Source organism: Xiphophorus couchianus, chromosome 5, assembly GCF_001444195.1.
Source record: "Xiphophorus couchianus chromosome 5, X_couchianus-1.0, whole genome shotgun sequence".
Classification (NCBI taxonomy): Eukaryota; Metazoa; Chordata; class Actinopteri; order Cyprinodontiformes; family Poeciliidae; genus Xiphophorus; species Xiphophorus couchianus.
Window position 1 is genome coordinate 8,157,672 of NC_040232.1, and position 14,653 is coordinate 8,172,324.

General features: G+C 39.2%; 1 protein-coding gene across 1 annotated transcript; it reads left to right on the forward strand.

Moving 5' to 3' along the window:
• Positions 1-9,786: 9,786 nt before the first annotated feature.
• Positions 9,787-14,337, forward strand: LOC114144016 (homeobox protein Nkx-2.5-like). Its single transcript, XM_028016445.1, has 2 exons — positions 9,787-10,767; positions 13,279-14,337. Exons 1-2 carry the CDS (start codon positions 10,341-10,343, stop codon positions 13,926-13,928), a joined length of 1,077 nt encoding a protein of 358 aa, XP_027872246.1. The 5' UTR covers positions 9,787-10,340; the 3' UTR covers positions 13,929-14,337.
• The last annotated feature ends 316 nt before the right edge of the window (positions 14,338-14,653 follow it).

Here is a 14,653-nt window from a genome sequence, read left to right on the forward strand (position 1 = left end):
AAGCTTCCAGAATTATTTCTGATTTGACAAACCCTTGCTCTTTCGAGACTTTTGCAACTTTCCCCTTTTTTGTTTAGTAAAACCACTTAGCTCGGTAAAACCCCGGGGGCATTGCTTGTTTTTATGTCGGAGAGTTATTTGAACAGCCTTTCCATATAGCCCACCTTCTCCATGACACGTTCTCCCACTGACTCAGTCAGCAGTGGCTTCACTGGAGCTGAAGACAGCTGTCTGCCAAAACAAGCAGTCAGGAGAGGCTAAAAGGTTCCCTAAAGCTGCCGGATAGGGAGAAACAAAGATAAAATCAGGATCTGCTTCATTGCCAGACGTTAAGTTTACCATCACAGTCTGGTTATTTGTTTCCTGTCAACATGCATTCAGTTTGCAGAATTGTTACAATGTTAATAAGTCTCTATTGGTGACTTTTCAGAATTGAAGATGGTGTTGATGCAGGTTCTTCCAAAACCAATGAAAGCAGGAGTGTAACAAGATCTTGTCGTAAATGATCTTGTGATATTGACTCATCACAATGTTTCTTGAGTTGAATGGTGCATAGCAAACTAAAGCCAATTGAAATCGTCATGATGAAGTTGTAATAGGCGATGCACCAAAAACTCTGAAACTATCCATTTGGAAGCATTTTGTGTTTCCAATAGGAATAAAAAACAGCGGCAGAGTGAAAGACAAGACACAAACAATATGTAAAAACAGAAAATTGTTGCTGAAAGATAACAACCAGTGGCTTACCCCAGCCAATAAAAATGCAGAAAAAAAACCCAGTTTGAACAAATTTGATCTTTCTATCATGACACCCTTACCTAAAAGTTTTAGAAATGGTTTTCTTGTAAAAATGTCGGATTTCTTTAAAACTTTGGTTAATTTTCACTGATCTGACATGTAGGAATAAGAAATCACTTATTTCCAAAAATTCACTTCAATTGGAGTTATACATAGCAATTTTTTTTTTTGTTTCATTATAACTGTGTAACACTCACGATGTGTTTACAGTCAATAGAACAGACAATAAGACCAGTGCTGGGTTTGGCTACAGGACTAGAGAAATGTGCAGGTGTATTAATGACCACAGACCAGTAAATAAGTTTAAACTGCTGGCTTATTATTTGTTGAAAAGAAAAGAAACAACAACATTACAAACAGTTGACGTACAATGACACAAAATTCAATCCAAAATAGCTTCACTGTTTCTTTCAGAATATTTTATTTAATTCCTGTTTGAAATTTAAACCTAATGTTAGGTATTAAAGGATACTATTTATTTAAACCTAGGTTATAGTTCTATTTAAGTTCAAGTTGACACTGTCAATACATTTAGTTTACAATTTGTTTGTTTTTAATCTTTTTAAATCTATTTTAGTCATTTAGTGTTCTTTTTAAGAAGTTAAGGTTTTTTAATTTCCCGTTTTAACCATTTCTTGTTTCTATTATAACACAACAGACAATTTTACATTCCACACACTAACAATGGATATTGAATGTGGTTCAAGAAGAGAAAAATTAAAAAACAATAAAACACAAAAGAAACAATCCAGCAAAAAACCGAATAACTCGTACTTCAAATCAAAGTATTTTCTCTCTGATGATCCTGAAGGGTTAATCCCGTTTCTCTGAATCCACTGTTTTTTTCAGCAGGAAAACACGGGCAGGTCATACCAGTTTGGATGATTTGCAATGTCCAGCAGAGGGCGCAGCTCCTGCTAGACGGCCGTTACAGAGCCCTAAGATGGGTTACAACTGGATCAAAAAAAATCAATGTCTGTATTTTTAAAAAATTTTTAAAAAACAAACTGTTTAAACATGTAAAAATAAGTTTAGTAAGTTTAGTAAGTAAAAACTAAATAAATCTTCAGTTTTGTAAATGTGGCAACTTGTGGCAGTGTGTGCCAAAGTCAAAACGCCGAGGTATTTTTAAAAGCTGCATCAATCTTTGATTTCCACAGGTGGATCAATGGTCTCCAAAAGTTTGTAGCCTTATTTTTAATACTACTAAAAGGTTTATTTTCTGTATAATGTAGTAAAAAAATTCTGGCAAACGACAACAAAATCCAAATTGTTTCATGTTCCATCCACATTTTCTCTGAAACTATAAGAGCTGCTGTCATACTTACACTTCAAATGGAGTCTCTTAAGAGTCAGCTTTATTTTGATTCCAGGATTATTGAGGCAGAGCTTGTGAAGCTTATGTTAAGCTGCTGGGTTACGCAGCAGGACAATGATTAAAAAAAATATCAGAAAGTACTGATGTGAATGGTCAACATCAGTGACGTGCGATCAGGGGAGGCAAGTGAGGCATAATGGAAAAATATCATAAAATAATTTATATTGCTATTTTTACCCTGTGGTTTGTACTGTAAAGTATTTATTTTTTTTATTTAGCTTCACCAATATTGATAATTTTTTCTTCAAAATCGCTGAATTTTTGCATTTTCCCATCCCAGGTGAGGCAGCAGCGAGCTGAGCCTCACCTGGGATTGTGCAACCTCTTGCTAACTGCACTGGCTGCCATTTGAGGAGAGCGTGCTAATCCTGTCTGTATGTAAAATGGTTAAAAAACATTTAATGAATGAACTGATTTTCCATAATTTAGCTTATTTATATAATGTACGGTGTTTTTTTGTCACCAACTGTGTGTGTAACGTGTTTCGTGTGCTGAGGAGCGATCAGAAACGGCAGAGAACAGATTCGAGGTGAGGCAGGCAGTTCTCCTGCCTCATGGCAGGGGGCGCTCATGATCCCAGACATTGTGACTCCACAACCGCAGAGTAAGACAGTAACAACGAGCTAGCCATGGAGCTAGCCATACAGTAAAGTGCAGCGATATATTTATAGTTTTCTCCTCTTACCACAGCAATCACGTATTAATAATTGCAAAATAAGCATTAAGCCTAAAACCATATTACTGCAACAGATTGAATGTTCTGCTCTTTGTGTGGGAAATATTTGAGTGTTTTTTTAGGGGTGTCACTCGGTGGAAAGTTTCTCAGTGTGAGTTGCAGAACTTTTGTTTTTCCAACATTATTACAATACATAACATGCCACCATCATGCAGATTTAGGTCTGCTGCTTTGCTGAATGCAATATGAAGGTGAAGAGGGAGTGAGCAGCGCTGCGCCCCACGCTGACTAACTGCATCTTAACACCTGAATTGAAGTGACTTACATTGAGCTATCTATAGGCTGGAAGAAAATGTTTTCGCAAAGCAACTCAGGTCTATTTTTCTTTTATATGCTTCTTAATTTCAAATAGCCCTAAAACTATTAATGCACACAAAACGTTTTTAATTTCCATGTGTTTTCCATCACTGGGAAGCTCAGAATCAACACTTTCAAAATGTGTAAATAACTCGAAATGCCTCCAGTTGTAGAAGTGCTAGTTCATGGTTTTATGGTGGACCAGACACATTTGTTGCCTTTAGAAACAACAGCAGACTTCACATTAGGGTGAGCGAAGACAATCAGAAATAGACTAATATTTTAATTCCAGGCTGTATATATTAAGGTGTGGTCTGTGAGTGTTTGTTAAATGGGTTGAGCCTGAAACAATTAGACTCACCACCGGTCGTTTCAACAGCTTGATGACAGGAAATAGAGTCCGAACCAGTTCTTAGAAATAGGGGGAAAATACTTTTTTTCCCAGAGGATTAAGTAGGTTTGGATAGTTTTTTCTTTCATAAATGAAATTATTTAAAAACTGTTTTTTGTATTCACTCAGGTTATCATTCATTTTGAAAAAAAATAACTGATGAAAAAAAAAAGAAGAAGAAATGTGTAACTGTTGTATATATTTTCTGTTTGGAGCGATCGCTCATCTGGGCGTCAGAAAACGGCGCTCAGACTGGCGTCTTTGGATTTAATGCTTATTTAAAATGACTGAAGGTGACTGTGTGCCAGTCTAAACACTGCCCGGCCTTTCTCTTTTTTAACAGGGATGAGTTGATGATGATGTGGCTTGAATTGGACAGAGTCGCCGTGGAGTCTATGCAGAGACATCCACATATATCAGACTGTTTCCAGCTCCCTGGAAGGAGCTGCATGCTGGGATATTTACAACCTGCAGGCCTGCACGCTGAGACACAAAGGCAGCAGAGACCTGCATCAGCTTTTACACTCACATCTACGTTTTCTATGCTTAATGAGAGACTGTGCACAAATGAGAAATGTTTTACATTTCAAAATATCTTTCACTGCTTACATGTAACATCTGCATCTTCAATTCGTCTTTGTTTGGATTTGAGTTTTGACCTTTCAAACCTTCACAAGACGTCTTATTTGTGTAAAATATGTAAGTTTACGTTTCAGTCATTCATTGCACAATTTTACCGTCATATCTCTGAGACTGAGAAGCAATAAATCCCAGTGCAAAAGTATTCATACCCCTGGGCAAAGAAATATTTTGTCGTGTTACAAACAGAAGCTTTAAGGTATTTTCTAGGGGACAGTAAAAAATTTGCTTCCATGTAGATGAACTCTGTTTAATGCTGAAGGACATTGGTTACACTGGATGCTAAAATAATTTACCATCCTTCTTCAATCAATCAATCAAGTTTATTTGTGTTACACATTTCAGCAGCAAAAACAGTCAAAAGAGGTTTACATCATAAAAACATCATAAACATATCTTACAGTCACCAAATGCTATCCTTAAAATGAGCGTTACACATTAAAATGTTGGTTCATTTTCCATTTATGATGTTTCAAAATCAATTCCAACCAGCTGGGTTTTTAGTCTGGATTTAAAGGAACTCAGTGTTTTGGCTGTTTTGCAGTTTTCTGGAAGTTTGTTCCAGATGTGTGGTGCATAGAAGCTGAAAGCTGCTTCTCCATATTTGGCTCTGGTTCTGGGGATGCAGAGCAGAACCAGAACCAGAAGACGTGAGAGATCTGGAAGGTTGCTATGACAACAGCAAATCTTTAATCTATTGTGTTGCTAAGCCGTTCAGTGATTTATAAACTAAAAACAGCATTTTAAAGTCTATTCTTTGAGCTACAGGGAGTCAGTGCAGGGACTTTAGAACTGGGTGATGTGATCTAACTTCCTGGTTTTAGTCAGAACTCCAGCAGCAGCGTTCTGGATCAGCTGCAGCTGGAGGATTTTTTAGGCAGACCTGAGAAGACACTGTTGTAGTAATCAATGTGACTAAAGAGAAACGCATGTGTTACCGGTAGACTGCTGCGTTGTGATCAGATAAACCACCAGACACCACGTCTGAATTCGGAGGCGGTTTCTGTTTATTCAACCTGATAATCGGGAGATGTTAGCGTTAGCTCATAGGATGTACTGCAGATCTCCAGCATGATCTATACAAAAATAAAACTGTTAGCATGTTTTGATAATGCTATAAGTGAAACAATGTGCCAGTTAAACTAAAACTGGCATTATGGTCAAAATAAAATGAAACGTTTAGCACCATTAAATGTTATGAAGGTGTAATAATGACTTAAGTGAACATACACCTATCATTAGTACACGCAAAAAAATAAACCTTTGAAATATATTAATAAAAGGATTGCAGTGGATTGTGAAATGTGCCTCTTCCCAGTGAAACAAACAACAAAAGATAAGAGGAAATGAAGAACTTACATTGATAACAGTCCTGGAGGACAAAAGAAGAAAAAAGTGAGGTGGAGCAGGAGGACCAAACCCAGTCAGATATGAACAGACAAAGGCATTAAAAAACACATTTTGTGTGATTATACTAATATTAACATGGACCTAGTTACACATGGATGAGTTTCTCTAGATCACACATGTCAAACTCAAATCCGGTCCGTCAAAGCATTTTATGTGGCCCTCTATTCTATACTAAACACTGCGTGTGCTTAAATATTATTTTATCAATCAAATCAATGCAGTTTTTTATCTGTTCACTGTCAAATTATATCAATCAGTACCTCCAGTTTCTTGAGAATTATTGTGGAAATTCACACAAAATTAACAAATCCCCGCACTTTTTGAGCTAATAATTGGAAGTTTACAGCAGATGTTTCTCAAAAGTTGTCAGAAACTTTCTTACTTGTTCTAAACAGCTGCCTCAGCTATAATTGATGCCAGATTATAGTCCATGATCTATATAGCGAGTCATAAAAAGCTGCATTTACCACCATGAGCGCAAATATTTCCAAATTAGTACCACAAACACTTAGATTTTTATTGCGAAAAGTCACAAAAAGAATCACCAAATCCTGGAGGGACAGAAAAGACGTTCAATAATATTTAATTTTAAGAATTCCTTGACATTTTAACAGTTTGTGAACAGGTTTATCAATCAATGGCACAACCGGTCCTTTAAGAGCATTCATGATCTTGACTTGGCCCAAAACAAAAATAAGTTTGACACCGCTGGTCTAAATCTTGCTGGTCCTTTAACCCTGAAAATGTTGTCCAGGTGATAGAAGGCCGACTTTGTAACCGTCTTTATGTGACTCTGAAGGCTCAGGTCAGAGTTCATCTCTACACCCAGATTTTGGGCCTGATTACTTGTTTTTAGCTGCAATAACTGAAGTTGAAGCCACTTCACACAAAAAACTGTTAAATGCATTAAAGTTTGTGACCAAGTATGAACAGGTTCAGGAAGTATGAATGTTTTTCTAAAAAACTGTAAATGACTGACATACACAGCTTCCTGATTCAAAGATATTTCAGGTCCCAAATGTTCCCAAACGTCCGAGAGTCGCAATCAGCTCGCTTTGACTGCAGCATTTTTGTGCATAAACACAAATGTTCCAACCTGTCAGAGTGAGATATTCTGTAAACATCTAGGTTTCTTCCCCTAAACCTCTACGCTCAATACTTTTCTGTTACGCCAAGAAGTTTGGCTTTCTGCTTCTTTGCCATACAAATAATCCCCCTGATTCAGAGAGTTGGCCTTACATTTAGTGTTTTGAAAGTGAAATAGTTATTTTTAATGTCTGGAAACTGTATTATGATGAGAAAGCTTCTACTGTTTGAGCAGCTCACATTTTAGAGCTGCAGAAAAGAAGAAATGGAAAGACAATCAGTTTTAAAGGAGTTGGAGAGCTTGCGAGTAGAGACATGACTCCTGTTGAGCTTTGAGTAAATAAATCATGAAATCTTTTGAATGATCTAACAATCTCTTTGTACTTCTAAGTAAACTGTATTTAAGCTTTCTAAGCAAGCACAGGGTTACAGTAGAGAGGAATGATTTTCTTTTAACAGGAAGTAACCACAAATATACAGGAAGTGAGAAGTAGGGAGCATTTCCAACCAGATATAGATCAGGACAGCTACAGTCACACTCCAAAAGTTACAAAAAGGGAAAAAAATATGTTTCAAAAATAGATTTGTACAATTCAAATATATTTTGTACGAAGAAAGAAAAGGTTTTAAAGAATTTACTTGAATTTCAAAAGTTTTCTTTGGCAAAAGAGTGATTTATCATTAAGTAGTCCAAACGTTTTAGAAAATTAAATGAAAAAAATTTAATAATTTGTTAACAGAAAGCAGCAGCAATTCCCAATGAATTAATTATCTGATCCAAACAGAACTCAGTTCAGAATCCACCGGGTCTGACCTTCCCGTGGAGCATGAAGTCAAGGCCTCTGGTGGGATTTCATCCACCTGCGGAGGGAAACACGGCGCGGAGGGAGACGGAGGGGTGACAAGCAGGCGAGCAAAGAGGAAAGGAGCTGATAGGAGCAGATTAGGGCGCGCTAAAAACGTCGGTAAGTTTTCGTGGAGGAATTTTAATTGCTGCTTATCGGCCCAGTGCGGGTATTAATGCGACAGGCAAGATAAGGAGGACAGCGGGCTGCACGGCCGCTGCAGAGCGAGGCAGGCAGGGGACGCCTTCAGTCAGCTGGAGCTCAAAATATGTTATTTTTCAGGCACACCGGACGAGCTTAAGGTTGTTTATTGGCATGTTAAGCTCTTCCCTCATGTGTTGTGCTCTGTATAAGCACTGGAAGAAAATGTCCATACAATACAGCTGGTAATAACACTGGAGGTGAGTCCAGATTCATCATGGGAGCTAAACTACGGAGTTATTTCACTTAAAAAAAAAAAAAAAATCTGAACTGAATTTTACAGCTTTCAGTTTCTAAATGTATGGCAAACCTGATATTTATTATTATTATTAATTATTATTATTATCAGACAGCTGCAGCTGCTCGTGTTCTCACTAAAACTAGGAAAGTAGAGAGCACATCACCACGTTTCTAAAGTCCCTAATTCCCGCAACTAAAAAATAAAATAGACATTAAAATATTTGTGTTTTTAAATGACTGATTTAGCACCAGAATAAATCAGATCTGTTGTTGTTGTATCAACTTTCCAGACCTCTATGTAAAGAAACAGCATTCTGTTTTTAAGCGCCAAAATCTGGAGCAAACTTCCAGAAAACCGTAAAACGGCTGAAACACCGAGTTCATTTAAATCAAAGTTAAAACGTCTTTGTTTAGAATTACCTTTGAATACTACTAATAAGTGAAAATATAATTTATTTGAGTCTTTATTTACTCTCCCGTATCATGACAACGCATTGTTCTCCTATTTTCTGTTTTAACCATAAAGTCCTTGAATCGTCTTGTTGCTGAGATGTGATGTAAATAATCTTGTCTTGCTTTACCTTGCAAAACCCTTAACTTGTATGAGACTGTATGAAATAAGAGCATATTAGATTATTTTTTCTAACAGTGTGTCGGTATCCAGTGTCATGTTCACGGGTCAAAACCGGAACAAATTGTTGTATAATTACAGAATGAGAACCAGACACAGACATCAGGGTGTGACAACAAGTCCTCTCAAAAGTTACTTTTCAAAACAATAATAATAATTTTTAAAAAAAACTTTACCACTATTTCTAAACATGACAAAGAACGCGCATTGGTTTTCTTTTTATTAAGTTAGAGCTGTTTTGAATGAATTAAATTTTTAAAAGCTACAAGCGTTGTATTTACTAATCAGCTGACTGGGTAAATTAACAAGCAAACAAAATTACGCCGCAGAAAACATATTGAGCAAAAGATGGTCTGAAAATCACATCTCAACTCAACCGTTTTAGTTTTGCATAAAAAATTACAGACATGTTATTTGAGGGATTGTAAAGATCGTGTCATATTTAGCTACACTTTGTTTATATTCTTTAATAAATAGAAGCAACAGATCATTCTATACATGTTGGTTTTACATCTTTACAGTCGCACAGTGAAAATCCCAAACGTAGACATTTTACGCAAACACGCTGTCAGTAGCGGTTCGCCCTTATCATGTAAGATTCGCCACTGCTACAGTCTGAAAGTGTGTATTTATGTTTTCTTCTGTGCGTGAAAGTGTAAAAAGATAACACATTTTGAGAGAGTAAAAAGTGTTTCACAACGGGGGTTTGGATTTAGTTTCATCCCGCGCAAGGCTGTCCTACATGTTTAGGATGCCCAAAGTCGGTCTTCGAGGACCGACATTGGGCATCCATTAGAGGTTTCCCTGCTTTCATGTGCCTGATTCAACTGATTGCAGTTCAACAAACACCTGTTAATCAGTCATCAATTGAAATCAGCTGGACTGAAGCAAGGTAATACCTAAAACATGCAGGGCAGAGGACCAGGGTTGGGAAACACTGGATTAAATCACCACATTCCAGCTCGAGTTACGATGTGTTGCTGTGAAAGTTTAAAATCAGATAAAGAGCTAAACTTCAACGTCTCTTCCATAAGTTCCCCCATTTTGCACATGTAAAAAAAGTAAACAATTACAAGCAAAGGCTTTTGGGAAACCTTGGCCTTGAAGCTGCTGGAAGAGTCGCTCCTCTTCCTGAGGCCTACTGATACATGCAGGAACCCATGTTAGCACTAAACAGTTTGCTCAGCACAAAGTGAAAGTCTAAAAGAGTTCAAAGTAGTTACATTTGGGGCTGTAATAAACAAGGGAGTTTTAATGTTTCCCGGCCCAAAATGTGTGCGTAAAATGTGTCCAAATGCGCTCCCAGAAACGGCGTCTGTAACCGCGTCCAGCAGATTTTTCCATGTGAAAAATAAAACTGGGGAACGTGCGGTTACGTCACGTACTTCCCACCTTCCCAGGGTTCTTCCTCCGTCCCGCATGGACTTTCTATTTCACACACACTCCTCCCCCTCGCTCCAAAAAGAGGCAGAGACGCTCCAACACTCCGGTCCGAACTCTCCTTACAAAGCCCGACATTATATCTGTCAGAGAGGAGGGCTGCATGGACGAACCCGGCGATAATAGCCGTGATTTACCGCGATTTATGGCCATGAAGGATTCCAGAAGCTTAGCGGACCTCCAATTACCCACGCTTCCGAGGTGGATTGTTTGCTAGAGAAAGAGCGGGGACTGCAGAAAGGGAGTGCATGTTACTCGGCGGGCTTCATTTCGTCGATGCCGGAGAGCTGGAGCTGGATGACATGATGCTGCAGAGCCCGCTCACCTCCACGCCGTTTTCCGTCAAGGATATCCTCAAGCTGGAGCAGCAGCAGCAGCAACAGTCCAGCTCCCTGGAGCTCCCGCACCGCGTCCACAGCCAGCAGCACTTGACTCGCTCTCCGTCCCAGCATCAGCAGCAGCCGCAGCACTTCCAAAGCCCGCCGTCATGCATGCTGGCCGTGCCTCGGGATAGCCCGTCTTTCTCGGACAGTGAGGACAACCTGGCGTACCTCAGCGCGCTGGCGGTGCGCGATGAGGAGCGCGGGGACCCCAGCCTCTCCCCGAGCATGTACGTCCATCCCGGGCTGCAGGGAGCCAAGCTGGAGGCCGCAGAGCTGGAGGCGCAGGAGAGCAGTGAGTTTAAACCACATCCACGCCGTCCTCTGACGGAGAGGAACTTCAGTAACCGGCGTTAAAGAATGGAATCATTTGGCTGCAAAAACTGATCCCATATTTCACTGAGGGATTGTTGCATGTTGGGCTCTACTGTCATTAACTGATGTTGGTCAACAAAACATGCCTTCCTAAAATAATGGCCTGAGTAATTTTTCGCCTAAAGTGATTTTAGTATATAAAAAAATCACAACCACTTTCCTTCAAAATAAAATAAAAATAACTTTTGACAACAAGAAAGAAAGAAACACTTGGGTCATTATTTTAGAAGCTGAGGAAATCTGTTAGGGGTGGGCGATATGAACTGAGAATTTTATCACGATATTTTGTCGTACTGTTGTGATAACAAAAAAATCTGATGGAAACTATTTATTTCTTTTTTTAGTTAACAGCATTCATAGCACCAAAGACTTAAATGCTGGTCTTGGAAAAATATTCCTATTTTGATACAAACTTCTTCAGGACGCCACAATATTAAAGAATTAACCAATCAATTGTATCTGTATAGCACATTTCAGCAACAAGGCAGCTTAAAGCGCTTTACATAATAAAAAAACATAAAAATAAAAATATCATACAGGCACCAGTGATTATATTTAGTCGAGTGCCATCATCAAAATCATCAATACACATCAAATATGTTGGTCAATGTTCCAGTGATTGTGTTTTGTATGTGAAAATTAGTGAGTGTTTATTTAAATATCTTTTCGAATTAACTCATGTTTACTGATGGTCTCATGAAAAAACTGTAGAAATCGGTAAAAATGTATAGTTTATTTAACATTAACTGAAGTTTATGTGATAACGATAAATCAAACCTGTTATATTGACAAGAAAAGTTTCACGATAAATGATAAACGACATGATAAATGCAATTTATGTTAATCTGTTTAAAGCTAAATCATAATAATTAATTGTGGTGGGGGGTTTTTTTTGTTTTTTTTTTAAATGTACTCGATACTGAAAACGGATGTCCCGAAAAATATGTCTGGATTTTATTAATTTACTTAAATAATTTTAGTTTATGAATTCACCTGGGCATTGTAGTGTGAATTATCGCTTGGCATCCACCAAAAAAAAAAGAACAATTTTGTCAAATCTACATGTAAAACACAGTAAATTAAACTAAGACTATTGAAAACAACAAGATTCAGGGATGATTTTCTACCTTCCCTCGCCGAGCAGCAGGTTCCGACGTTGTTCCAATAAACAGCTATCAAATGGCGGGAGGCTGAGACGGATCCAGGGAATTGCGCACATGTCAAACACTTTCTAGTGGTTCGGCTGCGCGCCTCTTACTCCGGGCTCTGTTATGATGTGTGGACCATAAGCCGACAATTAGTTTAAAGAGGCTTGTAAAAGAAGTGACACGGAGAAGTAGCGCTGATAAACACAGACGGGATGGATATCGACTGTTCAGCTTCGAGACGTGCAGACATTTTATTATTAAAAAAAAATAGGAAACGTCGAAGATTCATTAGGCTGAAAAAACTGTTTTAGGAGTAAAATTAAAATAAATAAATAACGCACGATTATCAACAATAGAGGAAAACATTATTGTGATAGAGACCAATTAATAACTAAGTATTTTTGCTTTATTTTACATTTTTACGTTTACAGATACAAAAAAATGGAATAAAAATAATGTGTTGTGGCAACCTACACTGACAAAATAGATGGTTAAAATTTAACCAATAAAATCACTTTGAAAGTTTTTTAAATTTTTTTTATCCCATCTCTCAATAGACATATAAATTAGTTCATGCAGGCAATTATAAAACGTTCTTGCTTAAATAAATTTGATCAATATAATTTGCTTTAATCAGGTTTGTACTTGCATGTTAAAAACAAACAATAAAGACAGAAACTCCTGAACTGGGATTAACTAATCTTAAACATTACATGTACAAGCTTGGTGTGTTTGTAAATCACTTAACGCCTAAAATTGAATGCCCTTCAGATTAAATTTTTATAGTGTATCCTTCCATTGTTGACACATGACAGATGGACAAATGTGGGATTTGTGGCAGAGTTTATCTGTAGTGGCCAATGTATGAATGTGTGTTGAATAAATTACATTCTCAAACAGTATTTCAAAAGGTCTTGCAGCCTGAGGTGAGATGTGACGTTTCACCGTGACAACGTGATGCGCTCCTGAAATCCGTTCCGAGTTAATTTGTGGCGAGATGTAGAATTATTCCCACATTTTCTTCTTTTATGTAAATGCCTATTTTATTTAAATCAGCACCAAAGTGCTCTGCAAAAACGAGAATAGATTGACGGGAAAAAGTTAAATAATGAAACTAAAACATCACAGCAGAGAAGTTAATTCAATACCAACAAATAAAAATAAGTTTATTATTATTATTTTTTTTTTTAACTTGGCTTGTTTCTCCATCTCATTTTCCATCTTATGTCAGTAAAGTGCTAGAAACAAACAATGATGTAACTCGACTCTCCCGTTTCACCCAGAGAACTGCGGCTTGGTGTCCCGGGAAGACGCAGCGGAGGGCGGGCTCGGTGAGTCGGAGAGGCCGGTGCAGAAGCAGAGGAGCCGGCGGAGACCCCGGGTCCTCTTCTCCCAGGCGCAGGTCTTCGAGTTGGAGCGGCGCTTCAAGCAGCAGCGCTACCTGTCCGCCCCGGAGCGGGAGCACCTGGCCACCACCCTGAAGCTCACCTCCAACCAGGTGAAGATCTGGTTCCAGAACCGCCGCTACAAATGCAAGCGCCAGCGGCAGGACAAGTCTCTGGAGGCGGCCGGGCAGCAGCACCACCCGCCCCCGCCGCGGCGCGTCGCCGTGCCGGTGCTGGTGCGAGACGGGAAGCCGTGTCTGGGCGGTGCGCAGAGCTACGCCGCTGCCGCCGCCGCGCCCTACGGCTCCAACCCGTACAGCTATAACGGATACCCGGCTTACGCCTACAGCAGCCCGGCATACAACAGCAACTACAGCTGCTCGTACACCAGCATCCCCGCCCTGCCGCCGTCCAGCACCCCGAACGCCTTCATGAACATGAACTTGGGAAACGTGGGCGGCCTCGGCGGCTCCACGCAGGCCCAAACACATCAAGGGACAGCGGTCACTTCCTGCCAGGGCTCCCTGCAGGGGATCCGCGCCTGGTAGCCTCTCCGGAACAGGACAAGTGTCCTTTCTTTTTTATCAAACTTTTTCCTTTTCTTCTTTTTTTTTTTATCAACTCATTTGGTGCAAAATGTCTGAATGGCAGTATTTCCTACTCAACTGTTCGGGCCAAAGAACAAGACTTTGCGTGGAGGCTGAATGTCACTGCAAGGTGGACTTATTATTTTTTCTTTAAAATTTTTGGTCCACGAATGTGCGCCCCTGGTTAGCGCCGCAAGGCAAAAGCGCAAAGGGGGAAATGGCGCTTGTCCTACCAGAAGCCCTAACAGATTTTTTAAATAATTGGTATTAAAATTAAACTTTTTGTTTTTCTAGAGACGAAAGGTGTTTTGGTTCAACAGAGAATTGTTAGTCTATTCACATTTATTCAAATAAAATATTAAAGAGCCAAGGCGTTTTGATTGTGTACTGCAGCTCAGATACTCCTGCGCGCCTAAATACATAAATATTAATGTAATACAGCACGAAGGAAACAAAATGTGTCGCCTCCATAGGGTCAGAGATTTAGATGCTCGGCTGCAAATTGGAAACTGAATTTTGCACATAAACATGTTAAGAGGGGAGCTGCTGGAGGAGGCCGGGCCACGGGGACTCTTTGTCCCTTTGCCAGGCGCCTTGAAAGGAGGAAGTGTTTCTCCATTTGAGCTCCTTAAAAGGACGCGATTAAGCACCTAAAATACCCCCGAAGAGCGAGCTGCAGCCGGGCT